Raw genomic sequence first — 20076 nt, 5'->3', positions numbered from 1 at the left:
ATCATTTCATTACGTATCGTAAAAAGTAGTTTCTAAGAGATCGGGTCCCTTCCTCGTTTTCCATCCATTTATCCTTCCATTGACTCTCAGTGCTAAAAGTGTATTCTCCCGGTGAAATACAGCACCACGACCACGGCAGCAGCCACGATAATAGCCACCAAGAATGTGACTCCAATACAGATGAAGCGACATCGACGTTTCTCCTTATACTGCTGATCTAGCCAATCTTCACCTCCGCTATTTCCACACAGTATCGTCAGCAAATCTCCTAGTTTCCCTTCTTCCGTGTCCATATACTCGTTTCATCACTTCCAATACCTATCCATTCCTCCATCCCATCCACCATCTCCACAGTCCCCACCAGATAGCCCAGAACAAAAAGAACAAATAACCACCTACCCATAAGGATCCTTCCTCCTCCCCACACTCTCACTAGCATACCCACTTTCCAACTCCTTTAAATCCACCTCCGACATATGTACCGCCGTCGAGAACCTTTTCCAGAACATTGGATCTCTCACCAAACCCATGCTACTAGATTGCATCGATATGGGTCTTTGCGAGACCTCTTGTTTCAATGGTGAGGGACGATGCTCCCTCACTCCGAAATTGCGTGGTTTGCCTCCCATTTTGTAATGCTAGATGGAAACCTAGTATAAGGTCGTAGACCGAGGAGGTTCGATGAGGCGGTGAGCTGGCGAGGAGTATATTTTGATCAAACCAGGAAGTTCTAGAAAGTAGACTTTTATGCGATCGTTTATAGATCGATAGGATGGTATTCTGATTCCGAGGGTCGTCTGTCTTTTTGTATTGACGGGAAGGAGTTATATAGAGTATAATGAGTGAGGTTGGAGACTAGTAGTCCGGCCAAATCCAAATATTCAAAGCCACACAAAGGAATGAGTAGTGAGCCTTCTCTGAATATTTCAAAGATCAAGAGAGTGTAATTGATTCAAGCTCCGATTCAAGGGGATCTAAAATCTCGAGAAATTCAACGACGGTAGGACAAAAGAGTGAAGGGTTTAGAAAGCTTCAGCTTTCAATTTGACATGCAGATATCTGTAAATAGACAATGAACAAAAGACAAGACGAAACAAAACAAAACAACATCTAGAATGAAATCGAAGTTGTTTGTTTGTAAGAAGAAATCAATCACCGTCCCATAATACTTAATTCACCATTATTAAAAAGTTACAGGCCTTTCTCATACTCACCGTTCGAACAGGAAGGAACCCTGAATGTGAATAATCTACAGGTGAAGAAAGGTGCAGACATCAATGCTTGGACAAATAAAGAATTACAAGTTGCTGCTTTTATCACCATCATCCATTTCTCACAGCACAATAATCTTTGATCCCACATGAAACATAGAGATAGCAACCAAGCAACAAAAGCAGCACTCAACACCGTTAAAAATCAAAGTCCAGGCCATAAACCATTATCGTAGATTACAGGCGTAGGAAATTAGAGCGGAGTCATCCCGATCAAAATGGCCCGATGAAATCCAATAGAATCGCACTTAGAACCTCAAATCCACCAATGATATCACCCGAGAAATATATTGATGATGAAGGTGTGACGTGACACCAAAAATCAATAAACCTCAAACCGATTTTTTTATTGTTATTAATGTGCATGGGATTATCCCGTAAATTCAGGAGAACATAGTGGACGGTGGATGCTGAATAGGTAGCTTCAAGCTAGCGGGAAGAGCTTGAAGCCTTGAAGAAAGAAAGGGGCGTTTCTTAGGCCATCTGCATTGTCCAAGCGCCTAATGAATCATTGGAATGGCCTAGGAGTTGGCACTAATATAGGGGAGGTACAGCGACATGCGTAGCACACATCACTGCTGAACACACTAAAGCTCACCCTAAAGCACTGTAAACAAATAAACAGAATTCTTCCAACAACACCATCGCCATTTACCCCCACACATCCAATTTACCCATCCTATCCTATTCCACCACCCTGCCGTTACCGCTTACTACCTTGTCACCATAATACATAAGCACCATACCATCCATACCGGCCCATAAAATCGGCTCTCACCGGCTCCCTAGCAGCATCTCCACCCGCCAAGCCCGTAACATCAAGCTCCCACCCCCGAGAACATGGGTAGCATAACCCCCATCCCGTACCGGCAACCCAATAACCCACCCACACAGCAAACAACCCAATATCCAAACTACCTACAAAACCTCTCCGCCAAAGACATCAGCATAATCAGCACCCCAGACATCCACTACCAAATCCTCTCATGGGCCTCAGTGCGGCAAATAATTTCAGACAACCGACTCGATCTCTTCCAACGCAAACCCTCCGATCTACGACGATACCTAGAATATTGCTATCACATCAAACAGAAATATGGCTCGATTATGCGCTACATGCTGGATGTGAAATTACGATGGAAAGAAACGGAATTGAGAGCGCAAGATGCGCCTTTTTGTAATGAAGATGATTTGAAAGTGTTAATGAATGATTGGCCCTATGGCATCGATGAGAAAATCGTCCATCTGGTTGTGTGGACGAAGTTCGCTCTGGAAGATGATCCTGAAACGGGTGATACGAGGGATGATGTGAAGAGGGAGATTGATCGATGGGTGGATGTCGTTTTTGGGAAGAAGTGTGGGGGCGAGAAAGTAAGTTACTCTGTTCTGCACTTGCATGTAAGATTCTTGTGTATCATCTTGACTTGTCATGCCGAATGCCTTGCGTTGACTGATTTGCATGGGGAATCACATTGACATTGGAAGGAGAGCTAATGAGAGATTTTGTATGCAGGTGATCTGGTTTAGGAATTGGAGAAGCTTGAAGTCGATTCATTCGGTGGAGCATTTTCACGTTATGCTCTATGATCCGGAGTCTAATTTTGTGAGAGAAGTGACCAAGGGAGGTATTACCAGTCAGGAAGCAATGTAGCAAGCCAGACGAGGGAATAAGTGATGGGGAAAGTTTGTGGTGATAATTTGATGCGATTATTCATCAATAGCGTTCAGCCAAGAAGGTTATAGAAATGTTAGACGACAAACAAGAAGTAGACAGATAGAATGCTGCAAGAAGTAAGCCAAGGTCTTATCGTAGCCAAATATAGTTTAATTTGTACTTTTAAAATTTGAACCTATTCACAGTTTGCTGCCATCAAACATCCTCTTTTTTGCCGTGGCCATGACTGTCATGTCCTTCCCTGCTTTCCCATACTATCAGAAATGCCGCAACCAGAAGCTCAGGTATGATTTTCCTAACACTTATCATCCAAACGCCATAAAATACCGACTTTACCATACGCCCACATGCGAACTATGCATTACACCCTCCGAAAGTCTTGTGCTAAGCATACTCTCTTGGGATTCCCAAACCCTCTTCCCTCTGCAGCCTATATGACTCTTCTTGCTCCTTTCTCTCGCGAATCTCGTCCTCAACATCTTGTTTCCATGCTCCCAAATCGGGTGGGATTCGCTGACTTTGTACGCTCGGTGCGTGTTCAACAAAACGCAGCTGTTCGTGAATGCTCGACACAATTTCATTAATCTTCTTCTCTGAATTGTGATTCCTTCGGCTTTGGGTTTGACCCTTGGCACTTAGCAACTCGGTCAGGTCTGGATATAGGGATTGATCTCGGAAATGATTGCGGTAAGGGGTGTGCAATGGGATTTCCTCATGTAACTTTGCACCTATGGCAATACTGGTTTCATTTGTCCAAGCACGCGCAACATTCCGGGGTGTGTAACCGCCTCCACCTACAAGCATAAGAGGTATACCTAAACTCTTGACATACTCAACACAAGCGCCGTGGCCCTGGACAAGAATGTTGAATGTCCCGATGCGATCCCCTGCGAGTGAATCGGCTCCACATTGAAGGACTATGGCACTTGGGCGGAACTTTTCGGTACATTTCGAGATGACTTGTTTGAATACCCTTAAATACTGGTCGTCATCGATGCCATCATTCAATGGGACGTTAACGGCGTGGTGAGCGCCTTGGTTGTTTTCATTTTTGGGGCCGGTATCATCTAAACCGCCAGATCCAGGGAAGAAATTTTGTGGGTCATATTTGTGAAATGAAACTGTCATGACTCGACCTGTTGACCAAAAGGCTTCTTCTACACCATCCCCATGGTGAACATCTATATCGATATACAAAACCCTCGGAACTTTTCTTAAAAGTTGGAGTATGGCAAGAACAATGTCGTTCACATAACAGAATCCTGAAGCTTCGGCCTTTTTGGCATGATGTAAACCTCCAGACCAGTTTATGGCAATATCTGATGTCCCGTCGCACAGGCTCCGAGCAGCATCAATCGATGCACCCGAGTACATAGAGCAGTAATTGAAGAGCCCATCAAAAACAGGACAGTCATAACTACCAAGGTTGTATGGTTTATTCTCATCATCGTCCGGTAGACCTACCTTAGCAGTCTTTATGTATTCGAGATATTCGTGAGTATGAAAATCCTCTAGTTCCGCCTGGGTTGCTTTTCGTGAAACATAAGTATCCATAGCAACGTGCATACCGTATGCCATAATCAATCCTTTTGCTAGAGTCAAACGCCACGGTTTCATGGGATGACTTCTGCCGAAATGATGTTTCTCGACCATAGGATTTATGTGAAACGAAACATTATATCCCGTCGGCCTAACGATCCCATTCTTTATAATTTCCTTTTTGACTTCCGTAAGGTATTTGAGGTTATCACAGTCATCTGGTTCTCGTAGTGGAACGCCCCATTCCTGAACAATAGCGTCCATCGTAAGATTTATTGAAGGGCCGTGAGCGTTGATTTGAGATTTCAGATCGCAATTGTCGTGTGAGTCGACACAATGAAGATCAGCGAGCAAGCGGGCGGTTGTGGCTTTAACGTGTCGTGCAAATTCCAGAGAATACGTTCTACGTCTAGATGTGAATTAGCAGATATTAAGAGGGTGAGAAAGATGTGGTTCGCTGGTAGTTCTTAATGGACATATGGCGTACATTTTCTCTGGGGCTACCTAAGGGAAAAAAGGCCTATCCGTGCATCTGCTGTTCAGCTAAGCATCTGCTTGAAAGGTAAATGTGATCTATGTTGGTTGTGTAGCTTGGCGACAGACAGTGTATAGAACTCGAGCTATGCACCCGCGGCGAAATATGCCCTTTCCTCTCCCCTCTGGCGAGAATCACAATACTGCGGTTCCTTTTGCGAATGGAAGACTGAAAATGGAGTTATAGAATCTGAACTATCTCCTCTAATAAATATTGTAATGTTGTTCTCGTTCCAGTAATTGTATATCGAGAATAAAAAATAATGACAGAAATTTAGACAATGTTTTCATTAATAAAGATGGAAGATAATTCTACATTGAGTTCGAGGCTCGATGACCATTGAGGGTTCCTGCAGAAGATTGGACCAGTCCATGCTTAGTAATTAGTTTCAGCCTTAAAACAAGCATAAGGTACTTGTACTAGATAGTAGATACACTAGGTTGATTGTGGCGATGAGAGGTAAAAAGGCCTAATCCTGGACTGGTGCAGTACTCCCCACTCTTTAACATTTCCCCTCCTCGGCTCTCTTTCTTTAATCGTCCCGACTCCCAACCCACGAGCCCCAAACAATCATATCATCCCACCTGTATGTACTCTGTATGCATCTCGTATGCATTCGTGGTGTTCACTTATAAAGCACAAAGCCCAATATTCGAGCGTTGACTCGCTCCCTTCCGCTCCCTGCCCCTCGAATTATTTGTAAAATAAGAAAAATTCCCAATTTTTTCCTAATCGATTGGGGCAAGAGCGCTGGAGCCACCCCCTTCACTAACTTTATACTGTCCAGATAGATTATTGATAAATTTTTAATCTATCAATATTTCTAACATATTACAAGGTAAGCAAGCTGTCGCAACTTCAGTTTTGCATGCGCAATCATCCCTATCAAAGGCTTCATATTTCCATGATACCTACAACTTCCTAGTCGTCTTTTGCTCTTGCTTCTTCTTTGGATATCGTATCTTGCCTCCTTACATAATACGTTTGCTGCGGGATTCCCGTCAACGTTAATAACAATGCCCAGAGACGATCTTTCCATCGATTTTGTCCCCAAACACAGACACAATATGCCACAGATCGAGCACTTAGATACAGCGGGAGTCCTCGATGATTGGATCAATCGTGTCGCCAATTTACCCCACGAAATTGCCTTTAAGCAAGATGAGATAGGAGAAAAGGACAAAGCAGTGCAAGAATGCCTGACTGTCATCGCGAAGCACGACGGCGCTCTCCAAAAATGGACCAAGTCAAACGGGGCAAACCAACCAAATCCAAAGGAGCCAGCCTTGAAAAAGATAATTTTGGAAAATTATGAAAGAGCAGAGCGCCTTCAAGATGAGAAAATTAAGCTATCCAAAGAGTTAGAAGCGCTTGTTGAGGGGCACGTTCGACGACTCGATTTACAAATTAAAGGATTACAAGAGAGAGGAGAGTTTCCACACGATCCAGATCTGCCTTCCCTACTACGACCACAACCGATTGATCGAGTCCGGGACGCGCATGGCTCCACGAGACCATTGGGTGAACTTATAAACTCGGCCACCTCTTCTCATGTACGCCACCCGAGCAATTCTAGAATATCCATCAGTGTCAATCAATTGAACGGCGCAACAGCATCTTCCGCTCCAGCAACGCCAGCCGCCACCTTACTTTTACAAAGACAAGCTAGGGAATCATCCCTTGGTGCGATCAATAAGCGACCAAGACTTACTGGAGGGCTGGGTACTTTGCCAGCCGCTTCTAGCGGGCTTGCTCGTCATTCATCTATGACTCCCGGTACTCCCCGTGGGGGTACACCATCTGCCGTACGTGGTGGCAGTGCTGGACCAAGAAATATGCAGAAGAAGAAAGTTGCCCCACAGGGCAGCAGACAGAGTGGTGCTCCACGCAAAGGCAAACCTGGAAAGTCTGGCCTTAGCAGGCTAAAGCGTGGACATAAGAACTCGCCGTCTTCTGCAAATGATAGTGAGCTTAGTGATGCAGAATCTGGCTCTGTTGAGGAAGAAGAGGCTGCGGGACGTCAAAACAAGGATGCTGATGGAGACGATGATATGGTTGATGTTGATGATGAAGAGGGTGGAGACGATAAGAAATACTGCATTTGTCACAATATCAGCTATGGAGACATGGTGGCTTGTGACAACGAAGATTGTCCGTATGAATGGTTTCATTGGTCTTGTGTTGGCGTCAAGAGTGACCCCTTGGGCACTTGGATATGTCCAGTATGTACTCCTAAAATGCCTAAAAAGGCTTAAAGGTTTAAAGGATTGTTTGGTGGGAGGCGTTCCGGATCATCAATGTGGATTTACGGCGCAAAAATTAGATACAGATTATCTACTGGTAAGGCTACGGATGAGGGGCGTTTGTAGGTAGCTGCTAGCTAGAGGTAGCTTGGTTACTCTGAGACTCGTGACTTGCTAAAGATACACTTCAGCTAGACTAATATCAATAATATTACTCGTGATGATTAAATTGATCAGCTCTATACTATAGTTGGGTCCATCTATTAAATGTTTATCTAAATATCCACATCGGATGGAAAATAATGAAATAATATATTCATCGTCGTCCTCTCTTTACTTACAAATTTCCTACACCGCCTCCAATATTCTGCCCATACCCCGCCAACGACAAACACAGCCCCTCCTTTCTTCCCCTAATTCCAAAGATGTGTTTCCATGTTACAACTCCATATGTAGCGTACGTTTCCTCCTTCAATCAATCTTGAAGTTAATTAAAAGTTTATAATGGAGTCCCAGTAAGTTACTTTCAGTGTTTCTCTGTTTCCATCCTGAACAACAAATATAGCAAACACCACAATAATCAGTCATAACATTGATATTCTCTTCGTTTTTTCCTTGCATGGTTCACATTAGTCTCTATCATTTTCCAATGCAACTTACTACCTACCTTCTGTATCTACTAACATTCTATCTGTTTAAGAGCCGATCCCAGTGATCCCCTTGCAATTTCCAGTGAAGTAAGCTCCAAAAATCTACCTGCTGCTCAAAAATGAATACTAACAAGAGTAGGATTATCTATTCGATTTAGATATGCCTTGTGATTTAATGTCTGAATGGGACATCCAACAAGCTCGTGAACAGCCTATCGCTGTCATTGGGGTCAAAGATGTTCAATTATCTGCCCCTGTTGGAGCCAGCGCATGGGGATGGAACGGAGTCATGGCTGAATGTCCAATCCAACCAATTCTCGTATCAGTGTCAGTTGCTCTGCGACGAAATTTCAAAACGGCATCTGAAGATGATGACCTTACGGAAGATACTATCCATTATGGTCGTCTTAGATCTGCAATCCTCGAGGCTGTTCACAGATATAACACAAAGTTCAAACCAGACAATGCAGCGGAACTCTCTATCAAGAATGTTGTAACACATCTTATCAGTGCTCTTACGGTCAGGCATCACTTGACAATAGGCAAAAAGGTCAATTGGTCTTCTGTTAAAGTTATGCTTCCAAAGTCATCTTTACATGGTGCTGGGACCAGTCTCACAATGCAAACTATTTACAGGGAAGAAATGCCGGAAGATCAGGATCCGGGTTCCCCGGAGAGTTTTGGCGTTATAGGACGTAGCGTTAGCCTTCGGATTCATGATCTTACAGTCCCAACCCTGATAGGCATGCTGGAAAAAGAGCGCCTCAGGAAACAGAATGTCATTGTGAATGTTGAGATGGACCGGTGGCTTTGGAATGGAGATTCACATTGGGATATGGAGCAGATAATCGTGAAGGTAACTACTAGCCAGGCGCATATATTACTCTGTCTTTCTCACCATGTGTACTAACTTCACTTTGATAATTCTAGGCGATGGAAGAATCGTCGTTCCAGACTCTAGAAGCACTTGCAGAGCACATAGGCAAGCTTCTCATCAGATACGTTCTGATTCCTAAAATAATTGGGGTAGTCAGCACAGCAAGTTCCGAAGCTGCCAATACGTGGGACAGTCTCAGTGATGACTACAAAAAGGTTCCATGGGAGGAAACGAATGTTGGAGATTTCCGTTCAATCGTTAAGATCAAATTGGAAAAGCCGGGTATATACATGGATACTATACCAGGCGTTGAAATGTCCATGGACTTCCAGCCACAACCTAACTCGCCATATTTTGATTTGTGGGAAAATTACAAGAAGTTGAAAACACCCGAACGCTCTTACAACGGTACACTCAAGGACTGGATTGCGGAGAATTACCCCGAAGAGCCACTGGCATACCGTAAGCGAAAATTAGAAGCCTCCGAAACCGAGCTCGCAAAGTCCAGAAAGATTACCGAAGAAATCAATTCCCATCCATCGTCTTCCGATCCTACAACATCCTGAAAGTTGTGAAAGAGGATCAAAAGTGGTTTTTCCCAACATAAAATCCTCAGAGATCCAACTCCCCTATCTAGGATTAGCGAGCGTTGAAATGGATGAGAGTGCATGGCTATCAACACTGGTATTTCTTGGGATGAGAAAACCAATTTTTAGGATACCTTAGATCGCATCTCCATGTATGTTTTGACCTTGATCTACTTTACGTGCAAGGCTACGGAAATCTATGCCAGATATCCTGCGCGTGCTTAGATTAGCGTGGTAGTTGCACAATATTGGATCACATATAAACAGCTTATTCATCAGCCATGCGGCAGGTTTTCTTGTGACTATTGATTGTGTAATTTTTCTTACTATTGTGATTTATGAATTAATATCGAGTTATGAGGAAGTGCGAGGTAAGGATGGTTCAATATTGGTTTGAGGGAGCTTAGATAGATCCTAATTCCACCAAGGTTAAACTTTATGGAAACGTTCTTCCATGTGTATGTATTCAAATTATTATTTCTACCAATGTATACCTAGTAATGGCTAATTAACAATATCGATAATCTCGCTGGTAAACTCCTGGGATATGACGTATGCGAATCCTTGTGTGAATCTGTATGTAAGTCTGTCTGTCTGTCTGTCTGTCTGTATGTCTGTCTGTGTATAGCATTACCCAATCCCAACACTCTCGCTTGCAAACAAGAAATGATACGCAATCCAAGTAAACTCCATTCCATGCATCGATACCACAAATAATCCAAACAGAGAAGCCACACATCGTCAGAAAAATCAAAATAAAATATAACCTATAATCTTTCTGGGCTCTGAGCACCAGGCATCATTACCTCGGTTGCCTGTTCGGCTTCAATTTCCAACCCATCTCTCTTGATCGTATATGCTTTCCATGCTACAAATACACAAAGGATAATTCCTACTACCAATGCTGAGCCCATTAGCATCGCGTTGATGGGGACTGGATTCCCGTTGAAAACTTTGTGGAGTAATGCGTCTAATCCGCTCTGACTAAAATTGAGTAGGCCCGCTAAACAGATGATCAAACCGTATACCGTGCCAAAAGTGCGGAATCCGAAGACCTTTGCTGAATAATCGGATACGGCGGTATAGTAGAACGGACGGTAGAGGACGAAAAGACAAATATTGGAATATGCGGCCCAGTAAAAGGGAAGCATGCCAAGGACGCCAATGGTGGTAGCGATGGTCACGAGGGAGGCGAGCACAAATGGGGTACTCATGTTGTCGAGAAATACACCGATGAAGGGAATGGAGAGGACACCTCCTAATGGGAGAGCCAGGTCAAAGAAGGTGTTGACTTCAACGGCTTTGTCGTAGGAATGAAGGAGGTACTCGTATTGTGGGCGGATGGTGGCGACGAAGAAATTAATTCGCGTCATTTGGATAACGGTAAATAGTGTGATAAGGACGAACCATGGAGATAAGATTTGTTGTACGACAGTCTTGCCATGTAACACTCCATACACCCCAGAGATTTTGTTCTTGCGTTCTTCCTGTTTGACTTGCTTACTGCCCGGTTTGGTGCCCAAAAGTTCGGTTATTTCTGAAACGACCGATTCACGACGCTGGCGACGCTCTTCGCGAAGGAGAGCCGTGGTTTCGTCCATCTGATCATCGAATACATCGTCGTCCTCGACTTGTTGAACCATTTCGCCTACGGTCTTGTACGATTGCGAAGGCATGACAAATATTTGTGCGACAAGGATAAAAGCCGGAACGAATAGGTAAATGAGAAAGAATTGTTTGATATGGAAAGTGCCATCACTCCATTGGTATATAATCCGATATGCAAGGAAAAGTGCACTAGAGGTGTCGAATGCACCTTTAAACTCGTTAGGAAGATTCAAAAATAAAGGCAAGATGGACATTACTTACCGGTCAACAGAGCCAAGATCAAGCCGGAATGTTTGGGAAAGGTATTCGAAAGCTGGTAGGAGGTGATCAAGAAGAACGCCCCTCCAAGGGCCAACAACAAATATCCAGGAATGAAGCCATCGAAAGGCAATTCCCCAGCAAAAGCAAAAAGCACAGTACCGATCGCCAAAAAAATGCTTCCTATTATACCGGCGACTCTAGGGCCATAATTATCCAGAATAGAACCAATTGGCAAAGCTGCAACGTTTGTGCCAACCGCAGCGACAGTGAACATCAAGTTCAAACGAATCTCTTGCTCAAAACAAGTTCGTACTCGTTCTTTCAATTCATCTTCCGTACAATATTCTCGATATACTCCTTCGCGGATAAGGACGGGTTTGAGGGCTGCGTAACCGAAGACGATACCGGCGGCGAGGAGGCAATAAACTACTGCAATTGCAACCTGTACTATAGTTAAGAATCCAATTAGTATTTTGTCGCACAATAGTTCTGGGACCTCAGATGAGATGAGATATCCAAATAACCCACGCGAACGGTAAGGATCTATTTAAACACATCCTCGCCACAAAAAGACACACTTACACATTCGCTTCCCTTTTGAGACCTCAAACGCCGCCACCGTTTCTATCTCCTCCACAACATGTTGCTGCTGCTCGATTTCATCCCCCCAATTTCCAGGCAAGGGACTAAAGCTCAATTTCCTGCGCTGGGTTGCGGCGGGCGATCTACCTCTTTCCGGCGATAGAGATTCGAAAGAAGTAACTCTTTGGGAAAGCGACATAACTGATCCTACCTTGTTCCCAGTCGATAATGTGCCCGCACACGACTTATAAAGGAAGAAAGGCGGTGGCGTTGTGAAACCTCGTGGTCAAATTCGCTGAATATATAATAGGAGGATGGAGTTGCGGGGTAGAAATCTTTTATATAATGGAAATTGGAATTGTGGCAGGGGATAGCTCGAAAATCAGCTATGGCGTCAGAGATTTAATTCCTCCGTTAATATCAAGGCACAACTAAACTTTCCCAATTGGAACGAAGAGAACAACCCTTTGCAATTGAATTGTATCGACTGTGGGAAAGGAAGGAGCAGTGCCACGAAAAGCAATATAGATATATATACAAATTGATTTACAGCAAAAGTTTTATATCCAGGGACAAATCTCGTTTGCAACCAACCAGGTATTTGCAGCTTCAATTGTTCGGTGGTTGGTAGAGAGGAGTTAAAGCTTGGGTCGATTAAATTTATATGCTTCTAACCCTGCACTTGCATATGCTAAGGGCTACTTTACTGCATTAGCAGATTAGACCGTGGTCTACGGAGTGTAAATTTTCTCGGCGAGAATTTGAATGATGAGATTTCTTTTAATGGGACTTCATCGGACTGCTCCGAGGATTTCAAGGTAAAAAATGAAATCAACTGTGCCAGAGATAAAAACCGGTGGTGAGAAAGAGAGTCGCAGCGGAGACAGGCGAGCAAAGTGCCAAATTATATCTGGGCGTGAAATGTTTATTTGATTTTGATTTTTCTTTCACATAACATGCTGAGCAAATCTTTTCGCATCATTGAAAGGCAAGTAAGTATCAATTTGACTACCTTTTCTATGGATCGCTTCTCCATCTCCTCCCAATTATTGTCAATTCAATTGTCCACTCCACTCCATCCAATCGTACATCCCTCATTCATTTCCCCAAGTGCCTCAGAATTTTTGGCACTTACGCAGATGAGGAAATGTCGCAATATTAAGTACGATAGCTGCAGTCAAAGGAGATTCGTTTAATTGTCGGGAATAACGCGCATCAATGAGCACCGGAACCCACTATGGTATCTTCATCCCCTAGAAACTAAAAGAAAAAAAAATTGTCACTCGCAGGATTTTGACCACTGCCACCTCTCCAAACCACACAGAAAGGACGATTTCGCTCCCTGGGCTCACTAGAAAATGTACCAGCCCTCCTAAACCGCCCGCAAATATCATCTGTTGTATCCGATCAAGAAGTATGTGTGCCAACTGGTGTGATATCTCTGCTGGTTCGACCAGTTTCTTTCTTGCTGAGCAGACTTCTTCCGAAACCTGAACGAGTCCTTGGACTTTCCGACCCATTTTCGGTAGAGCTCATGATAAAATTAGATTTTACTGTGATTTGACCTGCTCCGCAGCGTATTTGCTTCTCTTGCATTGTGCCAGTTTCATCGACCACCAGAACTCCCTCCCCGAGATCATCGTCCGAGCCGAAAGTGTTGTGTGCCTTGACTGAGACTTGGAAGGTCGCATCTGCGGAAGTGGTGCATTTGAAGCTTTCTTTCTTCTCATTGAAGATCACGGTACCATTAGGTGATTTGATATGATCAGTCTTGTGGATGACTTTAGACTTGGAACCAAGCGTTTTAACATAAACCATAACGCTTGAAGAAGGTGGAAATCCGGTTGCAGACACAATTGTGAAGTTTGCAATACCCATAGGACCGCCACCGGGAGAACCAAACATACCAGAGTGCCCCGAGGCCGCTCCGAAGGACTTTGTTCGTCCATGATGCGGCTCTGGAGGAGTGGCTGGAGGCATAATCTCTGGAATTGATGGCCCTGAGCCTTGAAGAGTACTTCCACGCCTTGAACCCGCAGTACCATTCGTCACGGAAACATCACTCTCCAACTCGGAATTAATGCTGCCACCGTAAACTTCTTCTTCGTCCTTCTTCTTGCTTTTGAAGCCATGTCGAATGAACGACGCTCCTTTGCCAACACCATGCGCCGCGAAGCCAACACCCATACCAACACCATGTGCGGCAAAGCCAACACCTTTGATGGGAGCTCCTGCGACTCCAGTGACGATTTTGCCTGGTGTGGCAAATGTACCAGAAAATGTCGAGCTTCCTTGCCTCGACCTGGTCACGTAATCTGGGCGGAAGAGCAAGCGTAGACGGATGGACCCTGATTTGCCTTCCAAAGTCAAGTTCATTTCCTTTGCCTTGAATGGTTCCAAAAGGTTCAGGTTAATTTCAGCCTTGCCAAGGAAGTCGGCCTTGTCACCGAAGTCCCAATCCATTACATTAACAATAAAATGCGCCGCAGTCCTTGAGGGTACATCGAGCTCAAAGAATTCATTCCACGCTGGCTGTAAAGTCTTCTTCTGAACTTTAGTCTTGAATACTGAGTTGCCATTGAATTCAAACTTGCAATATGGATCAGAGTATCCATTGCGGTCCGCAGATGGAAGATCAGTAGCATCCAGAACATCTACTCGAAGTTTACCCATATTGTTGATACTCTCGCTCGGGTCCAGTTCCATCTTGACAGGGATATACTTAAGTGAGACCTTGATATTACTAGTATGGCCTTCTTCGTCTCGAAGCTTGAGTCTACCAGAAGTATTAGTGGTTGTCTAATTTTAGGGGCCAGGAAGACAAAAAGAATGTCAATAGAGTTTACACTTACATGGTGGGATTATTGAGGCATTGTTTCAAAGTAGCTAGTGTCTCTCCACTCAAACGGGCAATAGTTGGGTCTTTCTTCTCATCTCCCTTGCTCTGCTTTTCTCGGAGGCGTATGGTGATCTTGGAGAAGTCGAGTTCACGGACAAAACAATCGCCAATCTCATCCAGTGTCATTTTCTTCGATTTTATGGTGGAGGATGAATATGACGGGAAAGCCATATCATCAACGACAACTTCGACATGAACGTGGCTTCGGGTCAGCTCGCAATCAATAATCTTGAAGATAATGAGACCAGATTCGTATTTGAGTAATTCTTCGGGCGTGAGATGAATCTTTGGAAGCTGCTTTTCTTTCGGGGTTTCTTCTTGCTCTTGTGCACCCTCAGCGAGCTTTGCAGCCATTGCTGACTCGCTTGAAGACCGGCTAGGCTTTTCTGAGCCATCCCCATTCTCTACACCATCCTTTGTGCCGTTTTCCATACCAGTTATGCGACCTCTCTGAGAAGAATTTTTGGCGGCCGCCTCCTCTTTAGCTGCTTCCTCATCTTCGGGATCTGCGATATTCAAACATGGGTAGAATGCTACAGTATAATTGAGTATTCCTTTCGGGTGTCCTTTCCCGTGCACGCGCAGTCCACTGGCCTGTGGAGTTTTTTCATCATGTACGACGTATTCTCCGTTTTCAAGCTGTTGAATATAGTCGGAGGCTAGCACTTCAACAGATCCCAAGGTACGATCACTGTTGATGGTCTCTTGATCCATAACCTCCAAAGTCAACTTCTCCCTAACACTGTGGACGGGCACATATACAACTTCGTCGAAATCTGGGTTGAGATTATTCTGGAATGTAACTGTTCGAGCCTTCTCTATTCCAGATAAGAGAACCCTGACGTAAGGATCGGATTTACCGAGGGTTTCGAGATTTCGGAGATCCCGCGCATTCTTAAAATGAAATCTCATGACACCAATAGGTGTGACATAACCGCCAGTGCCTGCGCCCACACCTTGAAGTGCGATTGGCTTCCATTGAAGCGTCAACTTAGCTCTACCAGTATTCGCTCCAGCAAGTGTGTACCACTCTTGGCCCTTCTCCATTAAGTTCAGCATGTCGTTGAGCTTGATCTGATATGTACCAAGAATAGGATCACTGCCAAGTTCTCGCTCATCCTTAATGACAAGGCCGAAAGTAGCAGTCTTCCTATCGGTGATGAGAAGCTCCTTAGATCCATTATCCCAGATAGGATTGTTCGTCCTCTTTAATTTCCGTGTAACATGAATCTCCTTATTGTTTAGTAAAAGTACAGCATAAGGGCTGAGCTGACCAATAAGACTCTTGGTACCATCAAGATCTTTAGCTTGTTCGACACAGAAACGAGCAATACCTGTATTAGACTCAGGAGGTGGCTCAGTAGTACCATCTGGAAGAGTGCGCCCTTCCAGAACGGGAAAGAATCGTAAATCGGCAGATAGTAAACCGCGTGGCTTGCCGTTTGCCATTACTTCAAGCTGTTCGTTCTCATATTCTGTGACCTCTTGCACCCGTTCCAATGGGAAAGTGGCAGTACCGAGTTCTTTATCCTTTCGATATTCATTGTAATCAAATATAGCCATAGTGAGACTCTCGGTAAAAGAAGTAAGGATCACGTATTTCGTTTCACCCCATTTAGGATTTGCGCTTTCCTTAACGATCTTGGTTTGTGCTAGAGGAGCGCCGTGGTTGATTGACAGGACAGTATAAGGATCAGGCGTACCAGCAAACTTGTCGGGATTCTTGAGGCCCTGAGCTCCGTGGAGAGTGACAGCCAGTACACCGATAGCCTGATCAACAGCAGACCCAGACAACATTTTTGCAACTTCAATTGGGAATACATTTGGCGCATACATTATGGGCCCAATATTCGCATGAATCTGCTCCAAAATGAAAGTCTCAAGACCAGGAATGAAATTAATGTCAAAACCAAGAGTTTCACCTCCAAGAGGTTTACATACATAGTCGATTGCTTTTGAGAAGTCAGCCCAAAAAGTCCCACAAAGATTAATGAAATATAGACAATTGATATCTTAAATTGCCCAAAAATAAATGTGGATTGCTTTGTGTTGAGATAAGATGTGAGGTGTTGCAAGCTTGCCGCCAATATGCTATATAGATCGCGAGCTCTCATGCGAGGAAATGAAAGGGAAAATGAAAGTAATACTCACTAGGTTTCTCCAGGAATGATATTTCGATCTTCTCTACGTGAGGAAACGGAATCTGAAGCTTGATCTTAACTCGCATGAGACCTGAGAAAGCCATGTCCTCCACGATAACATCTAAACCCTTACTGATCATTGCCTTTCCAATCCTGATTTCAAGGACAACTTTTGGGTTGACCTTATTCTTGATTTGGCGAGCAGTCATGTCTGCATGATCATTTGGCGTGAAACTGAACTTCCAATCCATAAGTACTATATCGTCCTCTGCCTTGGGGTATGTCTTGACGTGTTCCAGTCGAGGTGGCTTGGTGCCTAAAGTAAAAGTCTTCATGCGAAGACTGTCCAAGAACGCTGGGGTTGCTGTACTTAATACTTGGTCAACAGAATTAATAACTGTCTCGGCCAATACTGGTTGGAAGATTGGCCAAAACTTGACCATGAAGCTGTTCATCCATTCTAGACTCTCTGTATCAGTTTCCAGTTTATTTTTGGCAAGCTCCCTATTGATATCATCCCGAAAGTTGCGTCTTACTCGACGTATCGATGTCCTGTAGTATGTCCCGCAAATGGCCATGATAATAAATACCCAACTGAGACCTCCACCTAGCGTGGCCACGAACCATGAAGATAGGCATGCAAATATAATGACAGCGGTATTTTGATACCAATCTATGGCAGATTAGCAAAAGCACCCAAGTAGAAGACAGACTATCGAATTACCTCCATAAAATTTATCTTCAATTTTGCCTTCTATCCAGGTTTGGTGATCCAAAAGACTTTCACCTTCCATAAGATCGCCAGATTCTCCAGAGCCAAATCTTGGAGCCCAGCCAGCTCTCTCAATCCAACGGGCATCTTCATCTTCATCGACATATCCGTTTGCTACTGGCTGGTCTGATTGTTTGCTTTCTTTTACAGGAGGTGCAAGAGCTCCAGCAGTAGAGGGGGGCGGTAGGTCGTAAGCTGCTGGCGCACCATCGTCCATATCTGTCGCGATTGCGACACCTTTTGACTTGCGTTCGTGGTGAAACCCTTCTGGTACATGCTGCACAGATTTCTATATTAGTAAAATGCGCAAGGACTGGGAAGAATATAACCTACAGCCCTAGCTTGTGCTGCCTTCTCCTCTGGACTCGCATCTGGGTCGAAATGGAAAGCTGGAACGCCTGCTTTCTTACCCTCATTGACAATCTTTGCTTCCGCATCTGCTGCTGTTACCGAGCTATCAGGATTTTGTGCTGCTTCCACGGCACCCTGTGTTTTGAGCTCCCCCTCCAATCCCCTCGTTGTCGACATATTTGCTGTGGTTGTGCTGTCCCAGAACAATTAAGCTTGCCGACTTCTAAAGGTCACTCAGAAAGTGCTGGCCTCAACCTTACAACGACGATGTGCCGTTTGAAAAAGTAATTGGCGAAATAAGAGAAGAGAAGCTCTTATTTGCGAGTGTTGACTTAGACTGATTTGACGGGCAGGGGAAGTGGGCTGAGCTATGAAATAATGGCGGGAGGGCTAGAAGGTATAAGCTTCGGGAGACTGAGATAGGTAATTGAGTTCAGTTAAATGGGCCAATCCGAGCCACCTAATGAATTGGGTAATTTAGTGGTAGTTGGACGAGCGATGGACCATGAACCAACGCTTAAAATGGCATCTGTTGTACTATGAGAATATTTTGGAAAGAGGTTGAGATGTTAAAGTGTAGAAGGAATCGGTAGCTAAATCTCTCTGTACCATTAAGATGACAGACAAAGGCCGAAAAAGGTTTTAAAAAGAGTCGAGTGAGTGCCCTGCACAGTGCACAGTAGAGGAGATATTCACAATCAATCCTTGGTTTTGGATTTCTTGTTTGTTTCCTGATAACCGTATGAATGAATGGTGGAACGTGGTGGTTCCTTGTTATTAAGGAACATTGTAATTTTGGGTTGTTTTCAGTCATCAAAATATGAATGTTTCTTTTTCTAATAAGTAATTATTATCTAGGGACCTACCCTACCTAGTAAAGTACTGCGGAGTAAAAGTAAGTGCTCCTCACTTCATTATCCATGGATTTGTACTATTGACTACATGAGGCAAGATCTCAACATCATATCATACTACTTTGCAATCCTTGTGTGCATCAACTCACAACCAGCCCGCCACCAGCACCAGGTATTACGTTGCTTGATGTATGGTGGAGGTGGCATCTTCCTCCTCTGGTCGCTAAAGAACTAGAGAATTTCAGCAGGACAGGGGATATGAAATGGTATAAATGGGGCCGATAGGGTACCCAAGGTTGTTTTATCATCATTCGAATGTCCCATCCAATCTGGTACAGCTTAGAACGATCCAGTATGGTAGGAAATTGAAAATGAAATAAAATAAAATAAAAGATTGCATTGCGGATACCTAGTAGTCAATTAAGAATCACCGATCAGCCGAATTGGAGTTGGAGCATATTTCTGTCCTCGTTGATGTGTACGGAGTATCCGAAGGATACTGTACTAATAAGGTCGCGAGATAAAACCCTTTTCATAAATTAAATATGTGATGAATGTTAGAAACATCTTTCCCCTCCCACTCCCTCTTGTTACCTTGGTGTCCCTGTTACACATTGCCTGTGTGCATAATCTCCGTAAGCTGTGCAGACTGGATATAGTAAGACCGCCGATGGGATAGCTGCAAAGTTGGTCCTGCTGCAGATGCTCGGAAGACAGTGGCATCTGTAAACTTGAAAAAATCGGGGTTGTTAGCTAGTGAACGAGTTGTCGGTGTTGGCGAAGTATTGAAATAACGTGTGGCTGGAGAAGCGTGGCATGTACTGAAGTGAGCTGGCGGGGTTAGATATGGAGATTATGTGTTGAATGGACAGTAATACACAATCTCTCAAATACCTGCACAGTACCAGTACCTACCTAGGTAGATTCTCTCGGATGAATTGAATCTTCTTAGATGAAGTTGAGTCTGTCATAGAGGTTGGAACTTTCCGACGAACTGGATCTTTATGAAGTTGATTCTTTCAATCAATTTGGATCTTTGAGATCAAGAGACAGATACTTCTCTATAGCTTCCCGTTACTGGTAAACTGATGCACGTCGTCTGCAGCGGCAGGTCTTATTGCTGTTCATCGTTGGCAATCTCTTCTGAATGTATTAAGTTCAACGTTGGAGGGAAAGGGAGAAGACGCCATTTTGTAGAAGAGCTTTGAAATGACATCTGGAAATGTTGATA

At 44.0% G+C, this 20076-nt stretch overlaps 7 protein-coding genes across 7 annotated transcripts; 3 read left to right on the top strand and 4 right to left on the bottom strand.

Annotated features, from left to right (window-relative positions):
* Positions 1–92: 92 nt before the first annotated feature.
* On the bottom strand, positions 93–629 carry SS1G_04240 (predicted protein; the record flags this gene model as incomplete). The annotated part of the gene is made up of 2 exons (XM_001594383.1): positions 93–237; positions 400–629. 2 exons carry the CDS (start codon positions 627–629, stop codon positions 93–95), a joined length of 375 nt encoding a protein of 124 aa, XP_001594433.1.
* A 1482-nt stretch (positions 630–2111) lies between these two features.
* SS1G_04239 (hypothetical protein) lies at positions 2112–2922 on the top strand (the record flags this gene model as incomplete). Its single annotated transcript, XM_001594382.1, has 2 exons — positions 2112–2642; positions 2785–2922. The coding sequence occupies 2 exons, from the start codon at positions 2112–2114 to the stop codon at positions 2920–2922; spliced, it is 669 nt and encodes a 222-aa protein (XP_001594432.1).
* Positions 2923–3330: 408 nt separating this feature from the next.
* Positions 3331–4749, bottom strand: SS1G_04238 (hypothetical protein; the record flags this gene model as incomplete). The annotated part of the gene is made up of 1 exon (XM_001594381.1): positions 3331–4749. One exon carries the CDS (start codon positions 4747–4749, stop codon positions 3331–3333), a length of 1419 nt encoding a protein of 472 aa, XP_001594431.1.
* A 1287-nt stretch (positions 4750–6036) lies between these two features.
* SS1G_04237 (hypothetical protein) lies at positions 6037–7275 on the top strand (the record flags this gene model as incomplete). Its single annotated transcript, XM_001594380.1, has 1 exon — positions 6037–7275. The coding sequence occupies one exon, from the start codon at positions 6037–6039 to the stop codon at positions 7273–7275; it is 1239 nt and encodes a 412-aa protein (XP_001594430.1).
* A 492-nt stretch (positions 7276–7767) lies between these two features.
* On the top strand, positions 7768–9356 carry SS1G_04236 (hypothetical protein; the record flags this gene model as incomplete). Its single annotated transcript, XM_001594379.1, has 4 exons — positions 7768–7778; positions 7964–8000; positions 8053–8613; positions 8844–9356. The coding sequence occupies 4 exons, from the start codon at positions 7768–7770 to the stop codon at positions 9354–9356; spliced, it is 1122 nt and encodes a 373-aa protein (XP_001594429.1).
* Positions 9357–10144: 788 nt separating this feature from the next.
* On the bottom strand, positions 10145–12027 carry SS1G_04235 (hypothetical protein; the record flags this gene model as incomplete). The annotated part of the gene is made up of 3 exons (XM_001594378.1): positions 10145–11193; positions 11247–11693; positions 11829–12027. The coding sequence occupies 3 exons, from the start codon at positions 12025–12027 to the stop codon at positions 10145–10147; spliced, it is 1695 nt and encodes a 564-aa protein (XP_001594428.1).
* Positions 12028–13235: 1208 nt separating this feature from the next.
* Positions 13236–18168, bottom strand: SS1G_04234 (hypothetical protein; the record flags this gene model as incomplete). The annotated part of the gene is made up of 5 exons (XM_001594377.1): positions 13236–14604; positions 14681–16679; positions 16879–17328; positions 17593–17917; positions 17974–18168. 5 exons carry the CDS (start codon positions 18166–18168, stop codon positions 13236–13238), a joined length of 4338 nt encoding a protein of 1445 aa, XP_001594427.1.
* Between the last annotated feature and the right edge of the window lie 1908 nt (positions 18169–20076).

Source organism: Sclerotinia sclerotiorum, genomic scaffold (assembly GCF_000146945.2).
Source record: "Sclerotinia sclerotiorum 1980 UF-70 scaffold_5 genomic scaffold, whole genome shotgun sequence".
NCBI lineage: Eukaryota > Fungi > Ascomycota > Leotiomycetes > Helotiales > Sclerotiniaceae > Sclerotinia > Sclerotinia sclerotiorum.
This window is presented reverse-complemented; position numbering and strand designations above follow the sequence as displayed.